Source organism: Erithacus rubecula (assembly GCF_903797595.1).
Source record: "Erithacus rubecula genome assembly, chromosome: 8".
Classification (NCBI taxonomy): domain Eukaryota; kingdom Metazoa; phylum Chordata; class Aves; order Passeriformes; family Muscicapidae; genus Erithacus; species Erithacus rubecula.
In genome coordinates this window covers 17,433,362-17,454,724 of record NC_136659.1, presented here as the reverse complement: position 1 = coordinate 17,454,724, position 21,363 = coordinate 17,433,362, and the positions used below count along the sequence as shown (strand labels likewise).

The 21,363-nt window shown below is 39.1% G+C and overlaps 1 protein-coding gene across 4 annotated transcripts in view; it reads right to left on the bottom strand.

Annotated features, from left to right (window-relative positions):
• LOC306804108 (neurabin-1-like) overlaps positions 1–20,979 on the bottom strand; it is a 37,777-nt gene extending 16,798 nt beyond the window's left edge. For 2 of the 4 annotated variants that reach the window (XM_079310286.1, XM_079310288.1), the window contains exons 1-9: positions 20,583–20,700; positions 18,235–20,091; positions 6,313–6,445; positions 5,810–5,930; positions 5,191–5,295; positions 4,890–5,010; positions 4,326–4,472; positions 2,545–2,598; positions 1,298–1,527 (exon numbers count right to left, since the gene is read on the bottom strand). In XM_079310286.1, coding sequence (XP_079166412.1) covers positions 1,298–1,527; positions 2,545–2,598; positions 4,326–4,472; positions 4,890–5,010; positions 5,191–5,295; positions 5,810–5,930; positions 6,313–6,445; positions 18,235–19,836 — 2,513 coding nt within the window. In that variant the 5' untranslated portion in view covers positions 19,837–20,091; positions 20,583–20,700. Of the gene's footprint in view, positions 1–1,297; positions 1,528–2,544; positions 2,599–4,325; positions 4,473–4,889; positions 5,011–5,190; positions 5,296–5,809; positions 5,931–6,312; positions 6,446–18,234; positions 20,092–20,250; positions 20,535–20,582; positions 20,701–20,809 lie in introns of those variants that run through there. The other 2 variants (XM_079310289.1, XM_079310287.1) reach the window with 2 other exon arrangements.
• Between the last annotated feature and the right edge of the window lie 384 nt (positions 20,980–21,363).

Genomic DNA, 21,363 nt, shown 5'->3' with positions numbered 1-21,363 from the left:
TACTTTCTTCCACAAAGATACATGCACACACAGTATATTTTCCTTCCAAAAACCATGGCAAAATTCTTTGTAGGAAAATAAATTGCATTTCAAGTTTCTACTTGGTTTATCCTACAGCAATTGCAATGGCTGGGTTTTACAAAAAAGAAATAGTGACTACAAGAAAGAAACAAAAAGAAAAGCTGCTTTTGCCTGTGCCATATGGAGTGACATACAAAACCAGAAAATAAGCATAAAACATCTACAACAGATGCAAAAGCTTCAGGGACAATCAAACAAGTAATGGAAATTTGCTAAACGGTGAGGGAATGGAAAGTAGCGTGTTAGCAATCATCTTCACGTACTTTTGAACTTCCATGCGGATAAGCTTGGGAGGAGAGGGGAAAGGAGACCTTTAAAAAGCTCACCAAACAGCACAAAAACGTACTGTGAAAAGTAACATTTCTGGATGTGGACTACAAACCAAAAGATCATAATAAATTGCCTTTAAAAGTAAGTAGCAAGTGGAGAAACTGGGAACAAGAGTATTATACACTTACAGCAACTATCAAAAGTCACAGTTCTCATTATTAGGACACATCTACAAATATTTTGCAATTACCTCTTGTTGCTAAGAGGGAAGACTGTAGAACAATTAGACACTACCACACAACAGTGCTGGAGTCCCCCACAGGTGTATCTAATAAACAACATTACTTCTACTAGAAAAGCCAAACCATTTCACAGATTGAAGATACTGTTTTCATGCTGCTGTTTTAGTGAGCAGGATACATATCCCCAAACTTCCAATTTTTCTCAAAATTATTTTTACTCCTGCTACAAGATATAACTCCTAACTCAGACTGTATCATATGTATCTGGCTATTATTATATATCCTTTGATGCCTACTCTATCTGGAACATTGAAGTGAATCAAAGCTGAGGGTTTTTCACAAAGAACAAAAGTTATAGCTAAACACCTCATATCAAATTTCAAACAGTCCTTCCAAAAAGTATAGATGCATTACAGCTTTTAAACTAAGTTGTTTTTAAAAAGTTGCCATTGAAATATTAAAGAATTTTTCCTTAGCTACAAATCAAAAGCAGCAGCAAGATTTTCAAAGAACCTTTCCAGAAGCTGGTGATGTAAGGTATGGAATAACTCAGCATTTAGAGCCCACTGTTCCCCTGCACTCTAATAAATGAAAAGAAAATGTCTTAAGCAAATCCTATTGCCCTAGGTTTTGCAGACAGCTTTTCCCAAGTAGTACAAAACACACAAGCTATAAATAGAGACCTGGTATTTTGGGGTACTTACTTTTGTTGGTAGTCTTTAAGCAATTTCTTGGCCTTGCTGTATTTCTTCTCAAGGGCATCACATTGTTCTTGAGTCTCTTTAAGACGCTCATTTACTGTTTTGCATAAATTTTGTGCCTCTAACCAGTAGGTCTCTAACTTTTTAATTTTCTCTTTGCTTTCATCCAAATTTTGCTGTAGTTGGGCTCGATTAAATTTCCATTCGTTTTTTTCTGCTTCAACAACTTTTAACTGCAAAGATTAACACTTAACAAATTAATCTAAACTAAACGATGAAATAAAAAACAGCTATTGATACATGTTTAAGTAGAGAATACCCAGTAATAATTACATACTTATCAGTATGTAAATGACCATGACCTGTACTATTAGCTTATACTGTTCAAGATCTCACCAGATCTTAATATCTCTGGACAGGCCTATTTTGAATACCTTGGTCTTCCCAATCAATGATGGCATGTGCAGGGTTTTCTTTTTTTTGAGCTAATGTACAAAACCACCAAATATTCCCTCAGTAAAGGAAAGGGATGCCACCCCTACAGCAGGCTTGGCAGCAGCCACATTACATATGGGAATGTGATATGCATTTCTGAGCAAGGCAACACAGAAGGGCAATGGAAAAAAGAAGCTGCTCGCTCACACACAGTATATCAGAAAAAGGCCATGTATAAACCTGCATCAATGGAAAAAGCAGCAAAAAAGAACAAGAAACTTTCTCAGAATAAACAGAGGCACTGAAACAATCTTCAGCAAAACACAAAACTACTGAAAAAAAAGCACTCTGCCCAGACAAGTCAGAAATTTGAGGGGGAAAGAAGATAACAGAAATAACTTTCTGGTAACAGAAAGACAGCCACAAACCATTGCCTGGCCAAATCTATTCTCAGATAAGACAAGTTCTATCCACTGATAATGTTCTCATATTTATTTATGAGATATTTCATAGAGCTCTCCACTATATTCAGCTACTCTTAAAGTGGAGACTTGGGGGATGAATTTTAGTTGTTTTATGTGACTTTTGGGCTTTATTTGTTTGGCTGATTTTTTTATATTTTATTTTTAATTTGAGCATGGCTCTTCAGCTGAGAAATATTTGTCTAGCATAACAGAGTAGAGAGTGTCTGAGGTATAAACTGGTTACTGCCTTTTGCATTCAGCCTATTCCTGGTAAAATCAGTAGCCAAAACCTCAAAACAAACCACCCAACAAAAAAGCCCCTACCAATAATAATATAATTTGAAAACTTACTTTCTCCTTCAGTTGATTCACTTCAGCTATTGTTACTGCATGTTTTAATTGTAGCTGGAATAGATGAAAAAAAAATGTATGAGCACACACAAAATTATATCTGAAAATGCTAGTTTTAAGTATTTCTCCATGATTCCCTTTTTCCCCAAACCATGGCTAGAGTGGCAAAAATTACAATGTAATTATTTGTCAATTACAGGATAAGTAATCATGAGCTTTTATTAAAAAAAAAAAAAAAATTACTCAAACCTCAAACAAGTCCCACAGTACATAACCATTCTAAAAATCTCCCATTGTTGTCTATACATTAGGAAAGCTGAAAAGATTACAATAACTCTTTAATGTGCCAGGGTAATGAAAAGGCAGCAATGCACTTATGATGATAACTGGTACACAGAATAAAAGAAAAACTTAACAGCACTAAGTATTTTTATAATCAGCACTTCAAAATAAGTGTGCTGGCTTTATTTTAAAATTGAGCCATGTATTTTTACACCACAAATCTTTATAGGATTATTAGAAATCAGAAAGATTACACTTAAGCCAAATGTAAAGATTTTTTTAACAAGTACTAATCCTTGTAACTTGGTTTCCATCTGTAACCCTGTGGAGATTTTCTTTTCTGTCAAGGCACATTGCACCAAACCCAGATATAAACAGGTGAATCCATGACTATTCTTCATTTAGATTATGTTAGTAACAGCACCATTATGATTCTACAGGAGATTATAATTGTATCCCAAGTAAACATAGCACTTAAGAAGCTTCAGCTTGCTGTTATGCTTCCAAACCTAGAAAATTTGTAAATGTTCTCTAGAGATTAGCAGCCTGCAATTTCTACTTCCTCAATGACATTGGCAACATTATCAAGAGAAGAAACTTAGGAGATCTACAAAATACCAATCCTTCACAAAAATAAGCTGATGTAACAGCAAAGAGCATCTGACAAAACAGTTTCTTTGTAGTGTATTTTTCTCCTCCCAGAGTGAAAATGTCAGGCACTCAAATCTACCAGAGGAGCCTGGACTCATAAATGCCAAAGGCTGTACCATTTAAGTCCCTGACTAAATCCCACAGCCCTGAATAAAGCAAATATGCTCCTTTATAAAAACCCTGGGAAAAGAGAACTGTACTATTTCCAATTATGTTAAGTTGTGATTCAGAGCCTGGAATGACCTATTGGGTTTGCAAATCCATTCCTTCCAAAAAACACACCACAAAAATACCCTCCAAGCCAAAAATATGCCTGTCTACAGAATCAAGTGCTTTTATGCACATATCCAAGAAGACTGCAGGGACTAAACCAAGAAATTAGAGATGTATTTCTTGTCTTCCTGAAAAACATCTCACAACAACACTTGAGACCACATTTGCACACCCCCCACGCTCTCTGCAGCTAAAGTCATTCTACTGGGCAGCAAACATTCAAAGCAATGGGCACAGGAGAATTAGGAGAAGCATCCTATCTATCTAATGCAATGCTCAGACATAACAAGGACAGAGACTGGGCTGGGTTCTACTGCCTGTTTCCAAGGGCTTTTAAAATTTAATTTAAATCAAAAGATTGTTTAATGTAAATATGCATAGGGAAACTGGATATAACAAAAATACAAAACAACTACATTTCAATGGACATTTAGCAGAGATAGTTACTGCTGACACTGGGAAAAAACAAACCCAAAGCAACAAGAGGGAACATAAAGGAGATTTTATCAAAATCCTAGAAAGTTCAGATGCTCTCCAATGCATCACAAAGAATATTTTAAAAACTGCTACTCCACCTCTTTAAATTTAAGAAGAGACTGTGCTGAATCCATATCCAGTAGTAAACCAATATCTTCATTTTCAGGAAGATCAAAAACTTCTACAGATTTTCCATGTAAATGTGACTCATATGTATCCTCCTCCTCATCATCATAGTCATCATCCTGACAAAATGAGAGAATCATGACATTCTGTAACACACACACAAACACACACTCTCTTTTGCATTATGGTTTAGCAATAACCAAAGCACACAATCAAGGAATCCAAACAGCTGCAAAACTTTTCTTGACTAGTTACTATTCCTTTTTAACTTCTTATACCTATGGTAAGTGTTAAAGAAATTCCACACAAGAGAGCTAAGAAAGACATGCACAAAACTATAACATAAAATGGACAGTTAAAAGTGTATTTTGGATTAGTGACAAAGTAATAGTCATGTGCCTTGATAACAGTAGTGTATAAAGTCCTTATTTTCCTGTTTTTAACAAGTTGTCTGTGTTACAGTTACAGTTTTTTGCTTCAGTTTGATTACACACCCCCCCATTTATCCCATTAGCAGAGCATGAACAATGTTTTACCTGCTCTGTATCATCATGAACATAGTGCTGCTCGTACAGACATCTCTCTTGCTCTAAGGTCTCACTAATGAGACGTGCTACTTCACTCTCAGCCCCTGGCTTCTCTCTCCCAATCAGAAACCTACAGGAAAAAAAACCAAATTATCTTGCAGTAGAAAATCTTAACATGCACTTAAGAAATCAGTTTACTACATTGCTGCCTTCCACAGCACCCTTGTATAATTTTCATACTCTGCTTTTGTATTCTCCATGAATGAAAAATGACAAAAATAAACTATTATTTCAGAGAAAACATACGTACCTCACTGTGCCTTTGGTGTTCTTTAGTACAGTTGCTGCAAAGAACTGAGTAACTCCCACTAGACTTATGCCATCAACCTCAACAATCTGATCATTTACTTGAATCCTGCAAAATAAATAAATGCTTAGCTATCAGTTAAACAATAGCATTTTGGCTTGAAATGTTTTTGACATTACAAATATCACTTAAAACTCACTAGTATTTAGAATGACAAATTCAGAGTCCATTGAAATTCATTGCTTAAAAGTAGTCTCCTCATCCTCTGTTACTATGCAAATCACCAATTAACATTTATACAGTATTTGACTCCATGTTTTTTATACTATTTACACAGTGATTGGTGTTCTGGGGTGTCAACATGATTTTGTGGTACTTCTACATATGGTCTCATTTTGAAAATTTCTCATACATGCAGTAAGCAGATCTACAGTTACTCTGCAAAAATGTCCTACAATAAACTACTTGTTTTTTAAAATGCAACATACAGCAGAAGTGCAATATTCACTCAGCTGCATTCAGCTTTTGCACTTTTATTTACAGTATTCAGCATATCTAATGATAGCAACTGGGCTCCATTGGAAATTTTTAAAAAGCATAATGGATTCAACGAAAAACTCACCGTCCATCTCTCTGAGCAGCTCCACCATCTGTTATTGTTTTTACAAAAATACCTAGTTTTTCAAGTCCCTGATCAGCACCAACTCCCATTCCAATGATACTGATGCCCAGACCCCTGTCACCTAAGGGATTCAAAAATCTAACATTAGCTGCGAGACATATGATGTAATAATTAACAGTACTGAGTTGTTTCAAAGCATTCCAAGTCCTTCCACACAAAAGAGGAGAAATTTACTTGAAAAAGAGAAAAAAAATAGAACATATTTTCTATGTAGATACTACTTAAAGCCTTTTTGCACTGTAGCATTCCTAACTTCAATTCAGTATGACAATCTGCACTTAACAGAGGCCTGTCCAGTCAACACTCACTAAATTCACCAGAACTAGCCACAAATCTGGACACATATTAAAAATTTCAAGACTTAAATTCAGGGAATATACAGTTATGGTTTTATCTTTTGTTCCCATAGTATCTCTTACAAATGTTCAAGGTTTGATTTGCACCTTTTTCAATTTCCACAGGAAACACTTCCATTTTTTCCACCCTTTTCTCAAGTTCATACTCAGCTGAGGCTGCCACAGGATCAACTTCTTCATTACGTCTATCATAGTCTTCATTTGAGTAAGTACTGAAAACCTAAGAAATATAACAGAAAACTTATTTTAATGTCGTCTCACCTCCTTTCAAACATCACATAATTGAATGAGAACCCGTAAGGAAATTAAAGTGGTATTTTCAGACATCTCATTTTCTAAATAATCATCGATTTTATAAATGCTGCTGCTATCAGACAGTTTCCAGCTTACACAGAAGTAACATTTTTAAGGTTTCAAAACAATTACTTTAACAGATTTTATCCTGCAAATGCACCAAACAGTTAAAAGAAATCAGTCAGCTCCTCTTTGGTATCGTGTGACTTTTTTTATTAGGACTGCATTCCGCCAAATCCTTCCTCTCTTCTTCCCTCCCCCCACACCATCTGCCAATTGCAGTGTTTCAAACAGATGTAGTTTTCTGATTTTGCAAGGGAATCACGCAGTTTCCCAGGAAAAGGAAATGCCTTGCTACATACATTACTATTTTTAGTATTCACTCCAGCTGAGTTTCTGAATTGTTAAAACTAAGAGATAAACAAACAACACAAATTAAGACAGAAATCTAGAAAGGAACAATAAACTATATGTAACAGGGTTAACCTTGCGTATCAGCATGTTCATTAATTGTATTTAAATTAAGAAGTTAGGGAAAAAAAGTAAAAATATTGCACTCCCATTTATCTTAAAAAATAAGGTTTATCTGCTAAATGTTTTGCAGGCACTGGGTTGTTTCATTCAACATCAGTGTAAGACAAAAAACACACATTGCAGCTGCAGCAGCCATCTCCCTAATCAGGAGCATGCAGCACTGACACGAAGTTCATTCACACTAGCTTACTAAATTTTTACAATTGTATTTTTCACTGATAAACTACCTAGACATGTAACTGCAATCATGTAAATACCACAGCATTAACTGAATTAACATCTTCCCAGTGAATTTACATTCACTAGTATCTAGCTTTAGCTCAGCAGAACAGTAGCTTCAGACGCCAAAAAATGGTCATTGAAACAACTATCAAAAAGTAACCAGTATAATTCAGTATTTCCCATGAGGAGCCTACTGCATCACCTTCAGACTACAACTTGAGCTCAATTTTATAAACTCTTCCCAAACCCTGAAAAATATCTACTCCAAAAACATGGCATGGCCATATAGTCAGTCTAGTAAGCAAGTAAGAATAGATCCACTTGGCTGAAAGGGAAGGAAGAAATCCACTTTCAGAAGTCTTATGTCTTCCACAATAAAAGAACCTTCCCTAGAAGCTCTGCTTCCTGAGTCATGCATAAAGGTTAATAAACTCTTTGTGACTGTCATACAGATACCAGTAGGCAACAACTGGACACAGAAAGACAACAAGGGTCACACTTACAGTATGTTTTCCATTAACTTTACAGAAAAAAATCTGCAAAACAGACATTGAAAACCATCAAAATGGTCTTATTCTACCACTATCAGAAAAAGGTGACCAAGTTCTGTAAATTAATCACCCTTCTCAGCCCCCAAATCACTAAATCGGATATGCAGCAGAAGAATTTAATTAAGCATTATTCACCTTTTGGAACAAGCTCAGCCTAGTTTGCTTACTTTTCATCCCAACAGAAAAATCAGCATCTCCAAAAATATAGTAAAATTATAATAAGATGAATTTTAAAGTAATAATAAAAAGGAAGTTCATAAGTGGACAAATGATAACTTGTTAGTGAGAATATTTAAGTTCTTGAGGACCAATCAAATACTAGGGCATGAAAAAAACATATAAAGTCATATACATATAATCTAGTATCAACAGTATGACTAAAATGTTAAAACATCTTTTTAACTATCAAATGGTTGCAAGAATAAAATGTGAAGAATGGCAGTAGTTCATTTTGGAGACAGTGACAACTGTATTTTCTTAATGCTTTACAACTCAATGGTCCAACAGAGCAGAAGATGATGCAAGTAGTTATGATCTACTCCAGAATGACATTACCACAGGGATGACTAACTCCTCGCACAACAACTTATAATGAGCTAGAAATTTGGGGAAAACTTACACTGTAACCAACAGCATTGTGTACATTGCAAGGCTTGGGCCACCAGCATTAAAGTATCTCTGGAACTTCTAAAAATTATTTATTATTTCTCCAGCTTAAAAGTAACAGAGTTATACTTGACAGACTCATGGAATTTGCTCATTTTTATACAAAATTGATCATGGGAATTGTTCATATGCTAGGAGCAGATAACAGAATTTAAAACTAGTGGTCCCTTAAATTCTAGTGATGTTTATAACTGCCATTAATAAAATAATATCATAAACATATCTGTCCAAATGAAGACTACTAATAATTATGCATACTAGCTTTTTAAGAAAAGCCTATTTGAAATCAATTCTGAGTAATTCACTACGAGAAAGAATTCATACTTTTGTCTTAAAGTGACAGTTGACAACTGTATGAGAACATTTGGGTAATATTCTAAAAACCATAACCTCATAATTAAAAGATGATAGCCCTGTTTCAAAATAGTAAGAACAATACACCCCTCTCTAAACTTCAGAAAGACAATTTTGAGGAAAAACATAAATTTACAAAGAACAAAGGAAAAGCAAAACTTATAAGCGGAAGCCAAACACCTCAGTAACAGAAAGAAAAGCAAAAGCACACTACAAAAACTATGACTAAAGAGTCAAGGGTAGAAGACAGAAATATTTATTGTGTACATGTGGAATTATAACATTGTGTTCATCTTTTATGAGAGAGAAAAACTGTTGATATTAAAATAGAAAATACAGAACTGGTCAGCAAGTTTTTCTCACCAAGCAGCAAAAGTAACATTTAAACACAGTTAAAATGTGTATAATAAATAATATAAGTTCACAGTTTAGAAGACTGATGAGAAAGCTAAACATGTTCATCCCTGCACTGTGTCTGGCAGGGTTTAGTCACTGAATCAAATGCATTACAGACAAAAGAAATTCTAATCTTACTATTCAGAAGCCACTGCTAGCTAGAGATTGTAAAATTATTAGTAGTGCAACTGGTATTTTTAAAAGATATACATTAACAAATACAATTATTGGCTCAACACAGGGGAAACAGATTAATTTTACTGTGGAAACTGTGTCCTTTTACCATAGCTTGTTATATATCCAGGAGGCTACACTAACATAAATAACTTTGGATCCTGCAAGCTAATAAATGGCAAACCGCTATCTGAAAATACTTTTTTTCACTTAAAACCTTTTTCCTTCAGAATGGATACAATTAATTTGAATTAAAAAATGTTCTGATAGAGGGCTGAACTTTTAAGAATTATTTGAATTAAATTGTTAAGGCACATGGTAAATTTTCAAATATACTTCGTGCTTGAACTGGAGAGAAAACTATTTATCTGGAGAGAAAACTAGCTACATTCTTCACACCAGAAAAATTAATCACTTTTTGAATGCAAACCATGGTTATCCATCTTCTATGAAGATGCTAATCTGGACATTACCAACACCAGCACTCCAAAAACACCAACACAGCCTATCTAAAAGATCCTACTATTCAGTTCCTGTAGCTATTACAGAACTAAAAATTTCTTGCATCATCTTTGTGCTAACAGAGAAAATAGCATAATTACAGAAAAACAACAGCCTTCACGTACTTCAAACTCTTCACAGCACAGAAGAATGTCTACTTAAGGATGATGTCAGTTGTAGAAGAATATTAATTAGTTAGATGGCAAACACAAATTTACCACGTGCTTACAAGAAAGTGCTGCAGAGTAACAAAACACAATACAAAGACCTTCACTGCAAGATTCATTTCTAGTATATAGATTTGTTTGTGCCTCATGAAAAGCAGAACATTACAGAAGTAATTAAGCAGTAAGATTAGGAAATCAGGAACTGCCCGGAAGGGCTTGCAACTAATTAGAATGGGAGCAACATCACCATCACTTTAAAGTTGTCATGTAATGCCGCAGTATTTGCTGGAAAGCCTCACAACACCTGCGCAGGCAGTTAAAGCAGCACTGACTCTGTGAGAGCGGCCCGGAGGTGTGAGTGCGCTGCCCGCAGCAGAGCCAGCCACTCCCCTGGGCTCGCCGGCTCTGCAACAGCGCTCACTTTGAACGGGATGTTCACTGACACGCCAGAAAGCCAAACACTCAAACACAGCTTACGGCTCAGGGAAAATTAGCCAGCAGCAAACAGTTTCAGCTTTCCAAATTGAGGCCTTTGTGCTGCCTGGAAAAATGTGAAGTGCCCATGAATAATCATTTGAAATAGTAGCACTGAGGCAGGACTGAAGCATAATGTACACCTACCTTACAGTTTACCCTTACCATTTCCCGTACAAGTAAAACACTCACTACTGCTATCCTATTCTTCCCTCTGCTTCCAAAAGCTACGTGGTTACTTTTTTATTAGCACTACTTTGTATATTTTAAGTAAAAATTGCCTAGATCTGATCTAACTCAATTCATGCTATTTCATTATAGAAGTAGCAAAGAGAAATACCTTATTTAATTTGAGTTTTTAATCACTCACACCTTTACTCTCCTTCAAAAAGTTTTCAGAATGTCTGGCAACTGTTAAAGGTTGATATTATAAACAGTTACACTCAAGGTAGCAATTTCTATTACTAAGCAGTGGGACAAGCAGGCTGTGCATACTTATGTCCTTGGTCTTGCAGCTCAGTGTGATTTAATCAAAATCCCCAACCAAGTCAGTTTACATAAAGACAAAGGTGCAATCTTGGTTCAGATCTAAAATACAGACAAATTCAGTTAGACAATGTCATCATAAATTAACCAGTTTTTTTACAAGTCTCATTCTCTACTTAATTCTCAACAAAACCAGTAAAATTTATTCCTTAGTTCTGTTTTTCACTGCAGGAACTAAAACACAGCAGCCTGCCGAAGAATAAAACAGAAAACATGGTGTTTATTTCAGGCAGGTTATGCTAATTGCTTGAGGAGAAACTACCTGAGATTTTAAAACATTAAAATATTTTTAATTTTGAAATCCCAGTGGAAGAAATACTGAAGACAAAGAAGAGCATCTATTCAGTTTCACAGCACTGATTTTATTTAATTTCAGATATTCAGAGCAGAAGTTCAGAGACAATCCATAATCTCCATCTGCAGAAGAAAAGCTCTGCCATGACCTGGCTGTATTCCTCCAGCGACTCAAGTTCAGAAGGCAATGCTCTCTGACTGACAAAGAGACTGACAGGTTCCAAATAAGCAGCATATGACCAGAGGAGGAAAAACTACTCAAAGCACCACATAAAAGGGAGAACAAAAAAAAATCTTAGCTTCTGAAAGCTATATATGTATATAAAGAGAGTGATTCAATTACAAACACTTCACAGGTGTCTTCACAGTTCATGCCTGGTGATCCACACAGATACACATGTATTTATTTAGTGTTCACCAAAACAAAAATCTTGGCCTGACCAAATCTAAACAGCAAGCAAATCACTATGGGGAACTCAAAAAAAAAAAAATAGCAATGAACACAAAAATAGTCCACCTGTTTTTTAGAATCTTAACATTCTAAAGATTCTAAGAATGAACAACAAAATAACCCTGTTATCAGATGGTACCAGATCAACTCAATTAACTAATCTGCATTAATACTGTCATTAGCAATGATCAATACCCCAGGCCTAAAAAGAAGGGTGAATTCACTATGCCAAGTCACATCAGAGGCTGATAAAGGAAAATGTCTGGAAAATAAAGAATGTGCCATATTGCATAATACTTTCCTACTAAACAAAAATGTAGCAACCCTGTAAAAAACTCTCCACGATCCTCATGATCTCAAGATTATGAAATGCATACTCAGATAATGCAGGCAAGCATCTTTTTACTGATGTCCTTTTCAATGTTCACCTTTGCTTTTGTCAGAATTATATGGAAAGGGATAATTTATTTTTCCATCTCTCCAAAGGTAAACCACAAAAAAGTTTCAGCCACTGCTGGTTCATCTTTACCTAGTTTATGTATTCTCACATGCTAAGAACAGTAATCATCACCCAAAAGACACTGAATATTCCAGCACTTTAACTGCTGAGCTACTGAACTTGTCTCCTATCAATGTGCTTATTTTTGTTGACTTTTACCACCTCCTCAGTATTTCTTCTAACCATCCCCCTATGAAACCCTCAAGTGCCTCATACTCACCTTCTTTTCAGCCTTCTGTTCCCCACAGCTATTCTGACAGAGTAAAAGAGTAAAAGAGAGCACAGGCTGGGCATACATGGCTAACATGAAGCCAAAATGCCATAGAAAGAACAATTAACTTAAACTAAAGCTGCAGCCCTGTCATCAGTGAGGCCATGAACTTACAACTCTGATACAAGTTCTAATTTTCCACAAATCAATCAGTACTTTAAAAATACCTTTTAAAATCCCTCTCCTTCCTATCAAATCCAGGTAAAATTGGTAGGAAGTTGGAAGTTGTTGGGACTAAAAAGAGAGTGGGGACAGGTAGGTGATAACCTCACCTTATCTCTATAGCCTCAACATTCTCTATTGTTTTATAGCACAACCGAATTAAACAGGTCAGTTGGTATGTTGTCTAACTGCATTTACAGAATAATTCAGTTAGAAATACACTGAGATATATATATATATGGAGTCAAGCTGGTCCAGCAGTGTGCCAAGATATAAAAAGAAATTCTTTACTTTTTCTGTTCCAGTCTAGATTTCTGGTCTACAGCCCCATGCCCTGGCAATGTACTCTCATCCAAAGACAAAATGCCAAATCAATCTACAATTGTAAAACTTACATACCAAACATTTCCTAAAAATCAAACCAGAATATGTATAATAAAAAAAAAAAGGCCAAAGACAGCTTGAGTTGAAAGAGCTGCTTTCCAGAGAACTAAACAACCATACCAGAATCAAAAAACAAGGACCACAAACGCATCAGGATTATTCAACACAGAACTCTGTAACACAGGTAAACCTATGCACAGAATTAAATACATATAGGCTTAATAAACATTTAACTTAAGAAACATTTAACTTATACAGAAACTGAACTTTCAATAAGGGTTTAAATATTATCTTTTCTCAAAAAAACCCCAAAAAACCCAACCCAAAACAAAATATTCATGTGTGTATGGAAATATATACCTTCTTCCTTCAGTTATTACCCATGTTTTTAACATCGCATACTGTTAAATTTCAGGATGCAGACAGAAAAAAACAGGATTATTTTTTCTGAAAAGTCACTGAAAATCACCATGGAGAGATTGAGGTGAAAATATGTTACTAATGTTGATAAACAGAGCTTCAAAACAATTAAAATCTATGACTTTAAACAAGCAAATTGTCATTGGAAAATATCCCAAACAAAGTAAAATGGAAAAACACATTTTCTGTGTCAAGAAAAACATGATGAATTCCCACATGTAAGTCAATTCTGTCTAAATCTACTCTCAAATTAAATCTCTATTTTCCTTCATCAGACCTCACCAACATCACATACTTGTTTCTTTATGCCACAAAAGTACTTTACCAAAGTGCTTGAGCAACGGCTGACAAACAATTGACCAGCCATCAATTCTTTAATTACCAAAGAAACTCCAGGGTCAGGGTATCTTCAACCAGTTTGTGTACTTTGTATCCCTTTTTGTGTACAACATCGTAAGTACATAAGTGAACAGTTCAAAAATCAGAGGCTCTATGAAGCTGAAGCACTTCACTATAACATTGTGTTAAAACAGTATTTGAGAGTTTACACATCGATCTAGAAAATTTGTGCATCTCCTAAAAGCATTTGCAGCTGTTCAGTCATACAGGAAATGCAAGACAAGGGTTATCTTCATTTAGTTCTTCATTAACTTCCACAGTAAGCTGTTTAATACTAAAAACGTTGAAGAATAGGACAGGCTGAACACCACCACCACCACTTGTGCCTAGCTATACATAAAACAGCTTTACTGTGACGTGCAAGACAAATGGCAATATTATGAAGGATTCCCATACTCTATGAGAAGCAGCTGAAACTTGACTGGTTAGAACAACACACAAACTGTAAAACTGCTTTCAGTTTCCTTATGAAATAAATCTATGCTCAGCTGTAGTAAATATAAAAATAATGCCTTTATGGAGGTTTGGGGTTTGTTCTGTTTACTTTTTAAAACTGTTTTCTTGACTAAACCATCTCAAAATATACTATTATTATCGAAAAGCTGGGAACAGACACTCCCATGCAACACAAACTAGATAACACTGATAAGTAAAGAGAAGCAAACAGCAGTAGCAGCAGTACTATCTTTTCAGCCTACCTGAGCTACAGAATTTCTAAGGATCATAAATCATTGCAGAAGTTAGTCACTGTGCTATTAGAGGCTTTGAGGACAAAGTCTGCCACAGTCAGAGGTGAAAACATCTCAACAAATCAATTTGAAAACAAGCATTTGTTTTACCAACAGAAAGTTTCAAAATTAGAAACGTCAAACAGCACTCAGTCATTTTATTTATGTTAATTAAAGCCTTTCAAGGTAATCTCATAACAGAAAGCAAGTTAATGTCTACATTACAGAGGTAAAATGAAATGCAAAGGGATGACAGAAGAATTGCATTGTGTGTAATGCTGACTGTTTACACAGTTTACTCAGAAAACTTTAAGACAAAGGCAAATTCAGTTCCCTTGCAAATAACTTGAACTGCTTTACATTCCTTAGTGCCTTCATATGTGGTAACACATACCCAAGCTGTGAAGAGTTCTGCTAATAACTGTACTCTCTAAACTACTCCAGGAGAAACAAGAACCGAGATAAAATGTTTCCCAGGGCCTGGAAAGATCAAACAGCATCAGGATTTAGAGAGTCTGGTCACCCACAGCAAGTAAAAAAGCCCATATATCATTTATCAACAGCTTCTACGCAATTGAAACACTTCTTTTAAAAGTCTCATCTGTGCTTGCTTTCATAGCCACAGGGCAAAACAAAATGACAGAGTATTTGTGTAATTAGGTTCCATCTTTCCTGAAATTATCAGATCAAATTATGTTCTCAAGCCCTGTTACAGATGTCAACAATTATGGACCTCCATCACAGGTCAGACGCAGTGCTAACAGTGTTAGAGCTACCTTATACACCCCCTGGGAGCTCCACAGTCTCCTTCTTTGAGTAAAAGGCCTTGCCAATATTACAACTGACTAGAAGCTTTGAAACAGAAATAATAATCAAGTTCTCTTTGTCGCAGCAGTATAAATGCAATTTTTAAGGTGCCTTTAAGTTCTATCCATTAAGTACACACATACCCAACCTCCCTTTCGTGTATCTCAAATACAAGTCAAATCTCCATCACTGCAGAATGCTGAAGATCTAAGAATATGCTTTTTCTTGCCCAATACATTCTGAACATCCTGAATTCTTCAACTGCACCAGATACCTGCCAAACAGCAACTGCAAGAGACACAGATGGCTTCTTTGTAACCACTAGAGAGGTGCACAACTAAAACAGCAAAATTGCAAGGGCAGCCTGGCGTCTCTCAGGGGCATCTATGAGGATAGGAGTCACAGACCTTCTCTAGTGGCTATGAATATCTGAAAATGGCACTCACATTTTAGTCAACTTATCAGTCTAAATAAAGCTGAAAAAAGAAGTTACTAGGGTGCATTTCTAACTATGGCACTGCTCTAAGCTGTGGTGGGGACCAGGAATAATCTTTTAGCTATCGCGGAGATTTTCTTCTCTTCTAATTTAGATGCACCAAAATCTATGAAGAAAGAGAGATTTCATTCTGGGAGGTAAAATTGGGATTTTCTAAAAGGTTATTGAGATACTAAAAATACACAACTAAAGAAAGTTCTGGGTAAGCATAAAAAAGTTGTACAAATCCCAAAAAACCATATACCCAGGACTTAGTCCCAGTAAGTATCATAGAAAACATGAAGCAAAAAGGCAGACATGGGAACAGAAATCATTGCTTAGGCAAAAGGAACAAAGAGGGAAAAACCTATGGAAAATGGCATGCAGAAAGAGATCCCTATACTCAATGTAGGAAAGATACAGTCAATTTCACTGAAAGGGAATAAAGGACGGCCAGTATCACAAGCTTCAATCTAAGGGCCTTAAAAAGTAACTCAATAACCCTATTGCTATTGAGCACAGTTTATTCTGCCAATCCAAGTGGGGCATTATGGCAAGAACTGTGTTACTTTTTCATAAAAACTGCTAACAGCTGCTTCTAACCTTCAATCTCTTGGTTGTGTAAATGATAATCTGTGACAGGTTGCTTCCTGTGGTTGTCAGAGAAGCAGCTATAATTGAGCAGTGCTTGTTACCAAAACCTGAGTTTTGTCTACACAAGAGCTTCCATCACAGTTGGCACTCAGATTTCTACTAGGGCTTTCAACTATGTCTGGCACAGACACAGCAGAGAAGGCAAAAGTCTATTAAAAGCCACTGCTTCAGTAGGATATCAGCAATGATCAGTAAAACTCTGCCTACAGCAGGAAGTCACTTAACACACTTACAGTAGACTCTACACAGCACTTTGCTCAGATACTAGTGACAAATGCATGTAGAAATGGACTGATGCCCCTCTGGCTCTCTCCCAGCCCTCACCAGACTCATTATGCAGTTTTCAATAGCAGCACTCTTCCCTTCACTGCTCCAGGTCACCACTAAAGCAACATCAACTAGAAGAAAGCCATATAAATCAGCCTGTCTATGAAGAGACTACAAAAAAAACCCACATGCAACAAAACTCACATTTTGCCAAATTTTTTTGCCACAATCAAAACATCTTCTGGGGTACAGCACTGGAGTGTGTTAGCAAACTGGGAAATTACAGCTCTCTGCTGTGGGAAGTTCAAGAGGCAACAGAATTTTTGCATCCCTCTGATCAGTAAAAGTGAGTCCTGACTCTCTACGAACAAAGTGTAAAACCTGTTTATTAAAGATGATATCTTTCATTCATGTGATGGTAGAAGAGATAGTATGCTGAGGAAAGTCTGTACAATCTCCCATTCCATCCTCATCCATGTCTCCCAATTCTCCTTCCAAAGTTTAAGAAAGACTAGAATAATTCAAGTCTGCAAGAGACTATGAGTAAACATAGTTTGAGTTGTGGAGCAACTTATTTTGTGGGTATAAATAAGTGGGGGAAGACCAGACACATACATTTTTAAATTTGTTAAAGTTACACTACTCCTCAATTTCCCGTCTGCCCTCTGACTTTCACTTCTGCAACTTTGTAACTCCAAAATAACCATGTTAACTCTTCTACAGCTTATTCACCAATCAGTATTAGAACCGAACAACATATATATGGTTATTATTGTTATTATTGGAGAGAATTCTAGAATCTTAAAATACAAGAACCAGTCATTTGATATTTTCTTATAATTAATTCCATAAACAAGTCTGAAGTTGAATATAAAAGTTTTCTGTGGGGAGGGGGATGTTGTTTTGTTTGGGGCTTTTATTTAAACTTTTGTGCCAAAAGAAAAACTGGGAATAATAATTCCTAATGCCTCAATTTTAAACAAATGAAGGCAACTATTAAAGGTCAGGTGTCTGTATCTAAAAGATATGCGTCCTGAAAAAGTCCAGGAAGTAAAATCTCATTAGTGTACCTTCACTACACTATCTTATGAAGCAGTTGTAATTAAGGAATGACTTGTGACTAATAAGTTTTATGAAGGGGTAACTACTCTCAAACTCAGTGTTGAATGAAAGCTGTAAACTTACACTTCTTAAATGTTTTTTTGGAAATTAAAAAAAAAAAAACAACACAAAACCCCCAAAATTTTATTTCCTGAGTATTTTTTCTGCAAAACAATTAAAACAAACAAACAAACAAACAAATCCTCAAACATACTTACTTTGATAGGAGCTGTTGAGAACTTAACTTTCCGGTCTGGCACTGGATCTTCCTCTTCAGAAAGTCCAGGAAACTCCTCATATTCACTGTCATACATATAGTCCTCCTCTTCCTCCAAAATTTCTTTGTCTTCAGGCTCTTGGTTTTCTGGCTCTGCGTCCCTGTCATCATCAAAAGCTGCATTCTCTATTCCAAAATCACTGAAGTCCTCACTTTGCTTTTCCAATGCTTGCTCCTCTTCTTCAGTATCCTCCTCCTGCTCTAGAACATCCTGTACTTGTGTAACTGGACCATCTCTGACAGACATCCCATCTCTTTCTTCTTCCCAACTGGTCTTGCTGCCATCTGTAAACTCTTCTACCACTTCCAAGGCATAGTCACTTCTCTTCCCTTCCTGTACGTGACATATGAGCTTCTCATTCTCTTGACCAATGTGATCTTTCTCCAAACCCTTTTTTTCATGCCCTGAGGTTTCATCTTGTGCAACCAGCTCTGTGCACGTCCCCTCTGTGGGAGAAACCCAGGAGCAAATACTATCTGATGCCTGCTGAGTCTCCTGAGCAGGCACACTGCCCATATTCCATGGGCCTCTCTCTAGTACCAGTTGCTCTCTTTTGTCTTTTCCAAGTACCTTGCTCGGCTCATCTCTGCAGATCTCAGGCACTTTGGGCAATGCACCTTTCTCCAGACATCCTTCAGCAATACTAGGTGAATTCAAAGTCTGCTGGCCTCTCAGAGGGTCCTGATTTGGAAAACTATCATTTTTGGAAGTTTCTTTGGATTCTTCAGTATCACTGTCACCTAGAAAGCTTTCCAGCCTCCTAGAAATGGGCCCTGCATTCAGGAAGGAAGATTTGGAACCACTATTAGCATGCTGCAGCTTCAACTCCTCATTACTTTGATTTTCAACTTTCTCCTGTGTGACTGGAACACTTGGTTCTGTATTAAAACTGAAGTGGTCCACCACATTGCTGCAATCAGAAGCTGAACCATGTCTTCTCTTATCTTCACTTCTTTCACATTTGCTGGGGGAATATCTGTCCACGGAGCTCCGCTGTTTTATATTTCTCTCAAACAGCTTCCTGGTCTCTGAAAATTTTTCTGCCAAGGCAACTTTGTCCAAATCTGCCTCATCGCTGCTACGGATGACCTTGTCAGCAGCAGAAGACATGGACAATGAATCCACAGGACCACCACTGGGGCTGGTATTAAGAAGATTATTTTTTTGGACAATGAGAAATGATGGACTACCTGGAGAAGATCCATACTCTGCTGCTGTGGCCCGGCTGATTAATTTGGTATCAGCAGGTGGACTGCTTTCACAACAGGTTGTGGAGGAAGAGCTTCCCATTTGCAGAAACATACTTTTGATCTTGTGTACTCTGTTGCCATAAGTGGCAGCTCTGCCTCGACTGTGTGGGTCACTTCCCCCTCCATTGGAAGAGGTGCTCAGCTTCTGATGCAAGCCTGTTTTGTTGGAAGCGTTATCAGGATTTACACCATCGAAAGAGCATTTGATAGCATGGAAATCAGATTTGTAAGCATTTCGGTGTGGAGAAGCACTTCTTAAAGTCCTTTCCCCCTTGCCTTCGGTTTTCATCATTGTTGAAGAGAAAGCTCCCTCCACTCCTTAGAAAGAATGGGAAAAACGACTCCCTAGCACAAAGCTTCCACCCTCCAACACCAGGCAGTGTATATGCCACAGCAGATCCCCAAAGCAGCCTTTCACTCAGTCAGCCTCCTCGCTCGCATTGAAATGGAACACAGGGGACTCTACGCGGAGAGAAAGAAATCAAAGCGCGTGAATGGCCACATCGGGTGTTATCCCCAGCGTGGATCGCGGTATCCGGAAAGCCATCTGCAGAGAGACAGAGAGTTTCCATTAACTCGGGGCCTCGCCGGCGTGTGACACGACTCCGAAACTCGGGGTGGGAATCGCAGCCCCAGACCTCCCTGCGGGATAAAGCCCATTGTGTCGGCCGGGACGCGCGGACCCAGCTGCTCCCCGGGCACCGACCCGCCGGCTCTGGCGGGGGATGCGATGGCGGGCGGCCCCCCCGCCGCCTCCGGCTGCCGCCCCTCCGCCAAGGGCCGTCCCGGCCGGGCCAGGCCGGCTCGGGCGGGGGGGCAGCGCCGGCCCTTGTGCCGCCCGGGGGAGGCCGGGCCCGGGCCGGACCCCGCGCACGCACCGCGGCGGGGCGGGACGGAGGGGCCCCGCTCGCCGCGCCGCCCGGAACGGGGAAACCCGCAAGTTTCGGCCCCAAGTTGGGGCTTCCCCGCGGAGGGGCCTGCGGGGCGCGCGGCGGGGCCACCCCGGTACCTCGCCCCAAACTTTCCGAGCCAGCCTACCTGGGGGCGGGGGTCCTGCCGCCTCCTTCCCCTCAGCGTTCACGGCCGCCCAGCGGCCGCACGCACCACGCCATCATTATCCGCCGCCACAGCCGCCCGCCTTTCCTCCCTCCCACCCCCCCGCCCTGCCGCCGCCGCCGCCCCGCGCTCCTCACTCCACCTTCCTCCCGCCCCCGCGGCGCGTTCGGAACCGCCGCTCGCCCGCCCGCGCCGCTCCCCGGCCTCACGCTGCTCCGCGCCCTCCTCCGCGCTGTGTCTCGGGCCCGCCCGCGCGCGCTCCCTCGCTCGCTCGCACACAAAGAGAGGGAGCGGCGGGCGCGCCCCTGCTCCTCTCTCCCAGCGCCACGGAAGAGAGGGGCTGGGGGCGGCGGGCGCGACCGGCCCGAGGAAGCGCCTCCCGCGCCGGGATATACCACGCCATCGTGGGATACGGGTTTCGGGTGATACCATGTCAGCGAAGCGAGCGGGCGCGGGGCAGCGCCGGCGGGTGCGGAGCGCTCAGCGGCCCCTCCGCCGGGGAGCTGGAGGCGGCGGGGCGGGGGACGCTGCAGAAGCGCGAGCGCCGAGCGGCTGCGATGCTGCGCGCCGCTGCCAAAGCCCGGGCGGCACCGCAAAGCGGCGCGGGCAGCGCCAGCCCCGGCTCCACCGCAAAGCGGCGCGGGCAGCGCCAGCCCCGGCTCCACCGCAAAGCAGCGCGGTTCCCGCGAGGAAAAAGTGGCGACAGCCGCTACGACCAAGGCTCGGACAGCTGAAAGTTATAACAGTGCCAGACATTTCTTTT